The sequence below is a fragment of the Perissodus microlepis genome, chromosome 3 (assembly GCF_051167445.1).
Source record: "Perissodus microlepis isolate ML-2025 ecotype Zambia chromosome 3, ASM5116744v1, whole genome shotgun sequence".
Taxonomy (NCBI): domain Eukaryota; kingdom Metazoa; phylum Chordata; class Actinopteri; order Cichliformes; family Cichlidae; genus Perissodus; species Perissodus microlepis.
This window is the reverse complement of record NC_140463.1, coordinates 19,666,700-19,676,898: the sequence shown is the minus strand read 5'-3', so window position 1 is coordinate 19,676,898 and position 10,199 is coordinate 19,666,700. Positions and strand designations below refer to the sequence as shown.

At 36.0% G+C, this 10,199-nt stretch overlaps 1 protein-coding gene across 2 annotated transcripts in view; it reads right to left on the bottom strand.

Annotated features, from left to right (window-relative positions):
* LOC146390401 (inter-alpha-trypsin inhibitor heavy chain H3-like) overlaps positions 1 to 9,803 on the bottom strand; it is a 14,088-nt gene extending 4,285 nt beyond the window's left edge. The window contains exons 1-15 of one of the 2 annotated variants that reach the window (XM_084923447.1): positions 9,699 to 9,803; positions 8,777 to 8,937; positions 8,555 to 8,659; positions 7,712 to 7,874; positions 7,494 to 7,604; positions 6,213 to 6,341; positions 5,957 to 6,073; positions 5,673 to 5,841; positions 5,472 to 5,582; positions 4,749 to 4,930; positions 4,473 to 4,652; positions 4,258 to 4,379; positions 2,654 to 2,892; positions 1,371 to 1,424; positions 164 to 199 (exon numbers count right to left, since the gene is read on the bottom strand). In XM_084923447.1, coding sequence (XP_084779573.1) covers positions 164 to 199; positions 1,371 to 1,424; positions 2,654 to 2,892; positions 4,258 to 4,379; positions 4,473 to 4,652; positions 4,749 to 4,930; positions 5,472 to 5,582; positions 5,673 to 5,841; positions 5,957 to 6,073; positions 6,213 to 6,341; positions 7,494 to 7,604; positions 7,712 to 7,874; positions 8,555 to 8,659; positions 8,777 to 8,937; positions 9,699 to 9,770 — 1,951 coding nt within the window. In that variant the 5' untranslated portion in view covers positions 9,771 to 9,803. The remainder of the gene's footprint in view (positions 1 to 163; positions 200 to 1,370; positions 1,425 to 2,653; positions 2,893 to 4,257; positions 4,380 to 4,472; positions 4,653 to 4,748; positions 4,931 to 5,471; positions 5,583 to 5,672; positions 5,842 to 5,956; positions 6,074 to 6,212; positions 6,342 to 7,493; positions 7,605 to 7,711; positions 7,875 to 8,554; positions 8,660 to 8,776; positions 8,938 to 9,698) is intronic. The other variant, XM_084923448.1, reaches the window with a different exon arrangement.
* Between the last annotated feature and the right edge of the window lie 396 nt (positions 9,804 to 10,199).

Here is a 10,199-nt window from a genome sequence, read left to right as displayed (position 1 = left end):
AAAATTTTTTTCAATTCATTTAGTTACTTTCCTAGCTGTACTTGCTCATTTCAGTGTAGCTTTAGTTCAAAGGTTTATTTGTACTTCAGTTAGTTTAATATTCAGTATAAATCTTTTCAGTAGTTACATCAGAATATAGTATGCAGCATGTGTCATATCATACCTCCATTAACAAATTGTAAAATATCTATCATTTCTCCTGTAACAAGAACAGCAAAAAGATCACGTGAAAGCAAGAAATAAGCATCACATTTACATTTATAGTCAAATCAATTTAATTTAATGTATTTAACACCAAATCACATCAACATCAGGGCACTTTGTATTGTAAGGTGAAGACACTGCAATAATTCAGAGAAAACCTGAACAATCAGATAACCAGCTATGTATATAATAATGAACTACTCAAATGGCCTAAAGGTTTCATGAATGAATCAAGTCATAAACTAAGTGCCTTCCTCTTGTAAATCCAAACATTTTTTTTGAAAAACAAATTAAAGCAGGAATTGCTTCTATGGAGCAAACTGAGATGATGATAGAAGCTATCATTATCATTATCATTATCGTTATTGTTATTATTATTATTATTATTAGAAGAAATTTGGATTAGAAAATTTAAAATAAATGAAAATTAAAAATTAAACTAATGTAGCTCCAAGAAATACTTTCAACAAAGGCAGGCATAAGAGAGGGTTTGCATGGAAGGTTTGAACACAGAAAATTGTAAGGCTTACAAAACCCTACAGAAATCATGTTACATATACATGGTCACTGCTAGTACAAGTAATAATCATAGTCATAGTCATAATATTATATCTGTATTTATAAATGACATACTAAGGAGGAGTAATGCTGCAAACTACGAAACATTTTTGTAATATTTATTGAGAAGGTTCAGATACATTTATGGGAAACGTTTGAAATTTAACTGATGAGTCAGATAATGAAAATGTGTTTAATCCTATTTGAATTAATTAAGCATTAAGTAGTAACTGTAGGGTATTGCTGTTTAATGCTATACCATCAAATTGTATAATATATTCAGTAGTACAAGATGGTAGGTATGTATTCATTTTTTCCCATCGCCTTAAAAAATGTACTTAAAACTAAGTTAAGGGTTCTCATATTATACTAAACTACATTTTTAGGGAAATAAAATGTCTTAATATTTAAAGTAGAAAACACCATATTAAAAAGTAGAGGTTGAAAATGTGCATGTAGGTACAGTATGTAAGAGTCGGTTGTTAAACTGTTGTGTTCTGTCAAAATGAATACTTAACTATGGTAATGTGTTTTGTTTTTTTTTTTTGACATTTTTATCTCTATAAAAAGAAAAATGTATTTTATTTCATTCTATCCTAACAGAGTACCTGGATCAAGTGAGGAGAACCAGCGCTCAAAGGCTCTCTCAACAGCAGTTGTTGCTGAAAAGAAAAAAAGAATTAATTGATGTGGAAAAAAACATGCCAGTATTTCAATCAAATGTAAAACAATTTTACAAATGCGCACTAACCTAAATACCAAATAAATATTGAATAAATATTGATCATTTACATATTTTTTTTTTAACTTAGCTTTTTAACTGTTAACTTTTTAACTATTCTGATCATTTTCTCTTATTAGAAAAACCTTCCTGTGCACAAAATGTCTAAAAGTACACGTATAATCGCTTTTACTGACTTAAACCTTAACAGCAGGCTGACATTATTGTTAGTTTACAGAACAATCCTGAATATTTCTGCTCTCAGCTAATATCACATTAGATAACCCTTGAGATGGTCAAAAGTGCTTAGACTGACAAAAAAAACTTAAGAATTTAAGTGCAATAAAATTATGCTTTTATAATTATAAAAAATTGAATAATCAGAATAACTTGACTTCTTGCTACTGGTGGACTTGGTCTGTAGCTTGCCTCTTGTGCAGCTAAAAAGTTGAAGGGAAAGAGGCTGGCTGACAAAGTTCAAGTGAGATGGCTCATAAACAAATGGGCATCTTCTTTAATAGGCCACGATGTACTGTATCTGAGATAGCAGCTGCTCTGTATCTAATGCAATTGCTTAGAGTGGTCGTAATAATTTCTGACATCCAAATTTGTGTCATCAAAGTGTAGTCACCCTCACTGTTTCTTTATCTTGATGTAGTAAAGCTGTCCCTGTGCAGTATGGAATCATTTTTATACAGGAAAATGTTTATAGTTTTCTGAGACTATAAGGAGAAAAAAATTTTTGTTTGTGTGTGTCAATGTGTCACACACAATATAGACAAAGAAAATGTTATTGTGTTTACGCTTGTGGATCATATTATACACATTTGTAACACTTTGAGACATATTTCTGTGCATAAACAAAAATATGAAATATAGGAAAAAAAGTCTTAAACAGTTAAAGTGTTTTTGTTAAACCTCTAGAATTAAAGCTAAAACTTTCGGTGGTGTACAGAGTCATAATTACCAAAAAAGCAAACTCATGCTATATTTAATGTCATTTTGGTGTAGAGTTCTTTTAAGTATTTAATTTTTTCAGTGAGAAATGTAAATATCTGCATTTAGGAAGAGAAAATAATGAAATAATAATGAAAATAATTTTTAACAATTAAAAGAAAACGTCATGATGAATACTACTCGTTTTGCATTGTCTTTGTTTGTGCTGCTCACCAACATTATCGCTCCTGTGACGAGTAGAAGTACCATGGTGTCTTGAAATGGATTGACGTCCAGGAGGCTTCCTTCTCTGTGGTGCTTCACTTTCCTTGGGTTTATGAAGCACATGTATGGTCTCTCCCAGAGGCTTTGTGACAACCATAGATGTGAGCGGCGTCACAAAGCTGTACTTCAGTGAGAGACTCAAAGCCTCCTTCTTCACTTGCTCTTTCTCAGGTCCAGATAACTGGAGCCTGTGTCATAAAGCATTGAGTAAATATAACGATTGATTTAGTAGTAATATATGATAAAGTAATTTACACATATTTATGTATCTTTAATTCTTCCATGTCCCCAGGTATTCCCTGGCAATTTAAAATTACAGTTTGAGTCCCAACTTTGGAAAATTAAAGAACATTTTAGTGGAATCTAATATGGACATAGAAACATGGGAAAAAATAGATAAACTCATTGTTATGTAAACATCCTGCCTTCTTTTTATTTGACATATTTGTGGGAGAGTTGACTTTAGAGCCAAGATGCTGAATTTTAACTGTATTCTGCTGCTGTAGTAAACATAATTTCCTGTCTTTGTTGTAGCTGTAGATTTTTAACTTGTTTTGTAAATTGCAGCTTAGTTGTTGAGACCATGGGATGCCATCTATGTCATGAATAAGCACACAACTTCGGAAGCTGATTCAAAACTCTATAGTGGACAAATTGTTTCTTGCCAGGGAAAACATTTTAAAATGGTCGCTGAGTTCTTCAAACATGATCAATCTTGGATGGAAAGAAAGGAAACTACGACTCTCCTTCTCCTTGCCCATAAATTCATGCTACATTGTAACTATTAATGTTACTTTTGACCAAACGAACTTTTGCCTTTTGGACTGCAAGTCACATCAAATGATGATCTAAAGACGTTACCTTGGGTTTCAGGGAAATATATGATGGGCCTTATCCGATATCCCACATTAGTTATGCACTCAACAGTTAATGAAGAGAAAAATTTGTGTTGCTGCCCTTTAAAAGTAGCTGATTAGGAAATAACACAAGAAGAAAGATGTCACAACTGGGACAGCAGCCGTGTGATGTGTGGAAACGGAGGACTCGAACGCAGCACTAGGGTGATTTATTTACAGAAAACAGAACACAAAGTGGGGATGGCAAAACAGAACTAAGGATAAACTAAACTGGGGAAAACTAAACTATAGAACGGCAAACCTGAAACACGAGAGGAGGACTGCAGGGAGAGCACATAGAGGAGTCACGGAGAGGTTAACGGAGCAATGCAGAGTACGCAGGGTAACACAGAGGATGAACACAGACAACGCGACAAGGAACACAGGCAGGCACACACTATAAATACACAGAGGGACACTGGGAAATCACACACAGGTGGGAGACACAGCTGGACCTGATTAACCTGAGGAGACAGGGGAACACTAACACCAGGGACCAACAGAGGGAGCACAAACCCAGAAACCCAGTATCCAAAACACAAACCATCCCAAAACAGCCCACAAATAATAATAATAATAATAATAATAACATCAAACACAAAATCACTGAGTCACGGACTCAGGACCATGACAAAAGATGGCATATATGGTACTTACTCCTTGTCCAGAAGCTGTTTAACTGTGAGGTAGGCCCAAACTCTCTGGATAAGGTCATCAGACACACTTCCACCAGATTCCACAATGCCATTTGGGTTAGAAAATACTAGCCTTCTATTACTCTGTCATAATTAATATATATTGTAATGTCAATATGCAGGGAAAAAAAACTTTCTCAAGATTACAGCTGATAAATATCTTAGATCAAACATTACCGAAATAGCCACAACTTGAGGTGTGAAGGTTTCAATGTCATTGTCTGTGATCTGTCCGGCCACCACAATCTCAGAACCATTATAATACTGACTGAAGTTAGTCTGGGTTAGATTGGTCCCACCCACATAGATCATTGTCACATCTGTCAGCAGAGGAGTTGCCACCTCTTCATAGAAACCCTGTTGACATACAGTGTGGACATGATGCAAATCATGCTAATTTCTTCCTAAATCTGTAGTGATTTCAAATCATGTGGTAGGAAGAATACAAAATACCTTCAGCTGTAAATCAGCATCGGAGTCTACATAAATCCGTCGTGCCACACCGTTATTTTGCAGCGACATTTTCTTAAGGAACTCAAAATCAACATCAAAACCAAAACCCAGACAGTAAACTGGGAATTTGCCTGCAACAGCCTCTCTTACATTTGACTGTATTTTCTCCAGATTTGTCACCCCTGAAAATACATAAGACACAGTCAGTTCAGCTCAAAAACAATGGAATCCCACACTTGATAAAAGAAAAAGCTAAAACGAAAAATATTGAATAACTGATCTGTACTCATTAATCTCCCTGCATTCTTGAGTGTTGTGCTGCAAATGTATTCTTTACATCACACATGCTGTCCAAACTCCATGCTGTCATCATCACTCCAGCCTTGCCTGCCTTCTACAAGTGCTAAAGCTCTCAGTGCTCTTCTATCAGCCTGCCTTTCAGACTCATTTGTAGTACCTCCTCATTTGTACCTAGTTGGAGATCCTACATCTCTACCTCTGCATCTAGACTGTGAGAAGTCCTGTCCTACCGTTACTGGACTCCACTCTGCCATGTTGATTTATCAAAGTCTTATTGCCAAATCTCAAACTGTTCTTCATTAAACCATGTTCAGGTCTTTCAAATGATCTCTCCTTATTGAAATCACAATAAAATCATTGACTAAAATCATTAAGTCCAGAAGTATTTGTGCACATTTTTGTACAGGTGTCATTTGTTACAACCTTTGGTTGGCTGTCCGTCTGTGAGGAGTATAAGGATTGATGCTGAACCTTCTCTGTCATGCGTGTTCAGCATATTTGCTCCTTGCAGCAGTGCTTGATTGATGTCTGTGTCTGAAAGTCAACAACAAAGTTTCAGTACTATAATTCTTCTGTTAACTGTTTGATATTAAAAGATATATACTGATTTCTGCAACTCCTCACATCCTCCAGCTTGAATGTTGCGTGCAAAGTTTTTGGCGCTTTCCACGTTTTTACTGTTGGCCTGAACAAGTTCCAATTTCCAGGGAAAAATGTTGCCATCAAAAGTGATCAAACCAAAATGGTCATCTTCTGCCAGGTCATTCAAAATATGGATTAACGCGATCCTAGTCTGGGCAAAAACAGCATTTACACATTACAGACTTTTATAAAAGATTTAAAAAAGACATTAAAAGAAATAGTGTTTTTGTAAATGATAGACATAGCAGACCCTTTAAATCATTTACCTGCTCTATTTTTCGGCCTTGCATTGAGCCACTTTTGTCAATAACAAAGACGACATTTTTGGAAATTCGGGGAAGATTGGATGGAGCAAAGTGATGAACAAAGTACCCAGCAGATTTCTAAAGAGCAGGAAAAAAGATTGCTTTAGTCAAATTTTTATTTAATAGCCAGACAAAGGATATGGTACTGATTTGCAAAACCTTTTCTGGCCCATGCAGTTTTATGTTGTGTGTAAATTGCTAATTGATCAGGGTTTACCTTGATGTCTCCCAATCCATTGTTCCTGTTGACATCATAAACAATAACCAGATCTCCATTCATACCCTGCTCTCCACAGTTGTCACACATTGTCTGTTGATCCACTGTTGGATAGAAATACACCCATGCCTAGAAACAGAAAGAATTGCATTCTTTAGACTCTTCATCGAGTGAGAGGTCAGTGATTTTAATTTCTGTCAAAACACTGTCCTGTACTTCTCATTGCTTTGGCTTGATAAATCTAAAAGGTGCATATACAAGTCATTGTTACCAAAAGGTTTGGACACTGTAGATTAGAAATAAAGAGAAAATGCAGTGATTTTTAAACAATTTAAACTCCCCATTGAAAAAAACAACAACTCGGGATCCGAGTTTTTTGTCTGAGGTTCAATAAAAGTCTTGTAATGCGTTTAATGCATAAAATATTAAAAGAAAATCAGAATTCATTATTATGAGTAAAAGTGGGGAATTGCTCAACATTCTGACATATATAGCGCAGGAAGACTTCAATAGTTCAAGACTAACATGACCCAAAACAACAATGCAAATACTGTAGGATTCGATTACATTATGTCACTTAATACCAGAGATATGATACAGCACACAGGGACAGTTGAAATCAGTATTTAACAGATGTGATCATTGGGCATTCAGGCATTAACACAATTTGTAGTTGTAATCACTATCTTCTTCTATCTCTCATTCACACACATGCATTCTGTCATGTTTCTTGTGTCTACCGACGTTCATTCCTCTTCTCTCTAGAGCATACCTCCACCTTTCCTCACTACAAATCTGTCACTTCAGCGACACACATCACCACTGTTTCTCATGCAGTCCCACAGTTCTACTTGGCAATCTATCATACGTCATGTGAATCCACTGGCTTTTTACTCTTTATCCTCTTCGTAGCTGCCCTAACTTCCTCCTTAATAATCCTCTGCACTTCATGATTCACTGTCATTCCTCCATCTGTCCTCCTTTCTGTCTCATTTTCTTCAGTTCCTCAAATTATTTATTAAATTTTTCAACAAACTCTCTTCATTTGTTAATACATTACCATTACCTATTACGCTAACCTGCTGCACATTCTCTCCAGTTTGATCTCTCAATCTCCTTTTCTCCTTTCTTAGTGTCCAGCCTCACATACAACCCACTAAGAGCCTTTTCCTTTGCCACATCTCTTTGCGGTATGCATAGATTTTTTTCTAGGCTTCCTCTTATTGCAAACTGCTGTGACTCTTAGTGTTTATAAAACTGACATTTGTGTTATAACTGTACCTGTTTATTAACATGTGTTTTGGTGATGGCATTAGCGAGGGCTTTGGTGCTCAGGCCTCCTTTCACATCGATGAAATTGATGCCGGCTTCCTCGTGAATGTACACATCCACCTGGGAACAAGTATAATAAAATAAAACAGAAGATCTAATCATGTGTGGTCTTATCTCAGCATTGTTTTCCTAAACAATCACTGAACAGATACCAAGATGGAAGTCACCTTGAAGTCTCTGACAGGCTGCATGGGTCGAGCATGAATTTGCAGCTCATACTTGCCATGTGTGCGTTTCATCAGTTCCTCATATGTGAGTTCAAAAGTGACCTTTTTGTGAGCAGCCACAGTTACAGAGGTCTTAAATTCCTCCAGAGTCCTCCCTACAGAACTGTAGCAGAAACAATAATTATTTCATATAAATACATTTAAAAATCAGTTATTCCTGAAGAACAAACTTGATTTTTGAGTAAACTGACTAAAAAGCAAGGATTAAAGTGATATTTGGCAGGTGGGGGGACCCCTAAGATCAGGTAGTATGCAGTGTAGTGTGGGGAAAAGAATTACTTTGTAATAAGTCACATACTAATCCCTTTTGTGAGCTTTTTTTTTTTTTTAATTTTTCTTTGTGTAAAGAGTGTGCTCAGCTAACCTGCGCTACTATTCCAGTTTTCACTGCTCTTTGTGGATTTGGACAACTGCATTCAAAAGTGTACAAACTTATGTAAGCTATAGCCTGTGGCTAATTTAGTACACTTAAATTGTTGTGTACACTCCTTCAGAAAAACAGAATTCAGCAAAACATCATGAATTGGTTCAATATCTGATTTAAAATATCTACAATAAATGAGGATATGACATGTAAGATTTAACTTTTTAATCTAACCTACTGAGCTGTGCAACCCGGGATGTCATTGTTTCACTTTAATCCCTGCTAAAAGGTTTTTTTCCTCCTCACACAGTTACACAAAATTAATTTTAGAGAACTGAAGATACAGAAGAAGACATTAAAAAAATGTTACTGAGAATTTTTTCACATAAACCTGTAAGTTAATTAATGAATTTAAATACCTGACAAGCCCAGCACTTTCACCACGGGACACAGCTTCAGTGTACTGCTGCTGAGCTTGCTCCTTAGCTTTCACAACACCATCGTAAACTTGGCCATCGATAAACCTGAAGAGGACCAAGAAAGCCCTTGTGTACACACTACTAAATATCAGGCAATTTGTTCTTCAGTGTAGAATTTACAAATGTCTCTGGATGGTTACAGATCACTTTAACTTCACATACATTTGGAATTTACTGATGAAGGCATTCTTGGGAATCCGAACATGGAATTCAATTTCCTTTGACTCGTCCATACGATTGGCCACACGGCTTGTGATGACAGTGGTGGCATAACGACTGGTCACTGTGGAGTTGATGTGAAAGCTGTAGACGTCCCAGTCATCCTGAGAAAAAACGACAGGGTTAACCGATCTCATTGGCTGGTTTCAGTGGAATTTTATTGGTCCCTCTGCAAAAACCCTAAAATTAGTTTTCATCTAGTGTTCAGGGCACACACTCAAAAGAGCATGACACTCACTTACATTTATACTTTTACTTTTTATGCATCAGAATGGGAGTTGTTAGAAATATCCAACACATGTTTCCATAGTTCAAACAACTAAACAAGCCAAATTTACCTTAACCAATCAACACCATCATCAAATAACAAGCTCAAACAATTAAAATGAGATCTGTGATTGTGGATGCACAGAAAGGATAAGGTAGACATACAAACACATACAGTTAGAATTCTTTCACTTCATGGGACATTACATGATGTTATATTGCTTAGCAGAACACTTCATCTTACCCCAATCCTTCTTTTTGTCTCCAAAGTAATGCGCAACTGCCAGTGTTAATGTGTCAGCTGACTTGTACACACACACAGCACATGAACAAAATGAAATAATCCTGAGGATTGTCACAAGAACCTTCAACCCACAGAGTTTGGTGTTGAACTGACAGAAAGATGCTGAGACACAAAATATTCAATCGCACACCTCAGATATCTCATTATCTGTGAAATATTAATTGCAGAGGTACATAAAAAGTTTGTTTTCTTTAGCTTTTGGCTTTTAAACTATTTATTTAACCGTGTATATTTAATTTTAAATTTATGGATCTTTAAAGTGGTGCTATGGCTGTTTATGTATTTTGACCCTACCTTGTTTAGCAGTGTGGAAGTCAAAGCCAGCTGCAGCCCAATGAGGGTGAGCTGCACCACAGTTCTCCCCATGATGCCTCCTAGCAGAGCACAAACACAGCTGAAACTGTCTTTTTAAGTCAAACATGGACAACATTATTGTGTACATATATTTTTTTAAAGGGCAAACTTCACTTTCTCTCCCTCCTCTTTCACCTTCCACCCACACAAAATACTCCCCCAAAGCAGTAATTTACCAGAAATCCGGCAGTTTCTGTAAACTTTAATGTTGACATTGAGGGTCAAACCAGTGCACATCACAAGGACTTTGTCACCACAAGAATCTTTTCTGTGATAGGTAATACTGTTTTGGTCAATTTAAATGAAAGAGACAAATTGACTCCACTCTATTGATGAAACAAGTATGTGAATAATATTGTTTGGTGTCAAGCAAAAATGTATATACTTCAAGTATTTCTAACCTTTTAAAGAAGAAAAAAATCTTTCAAGGTGAGGAAAGTG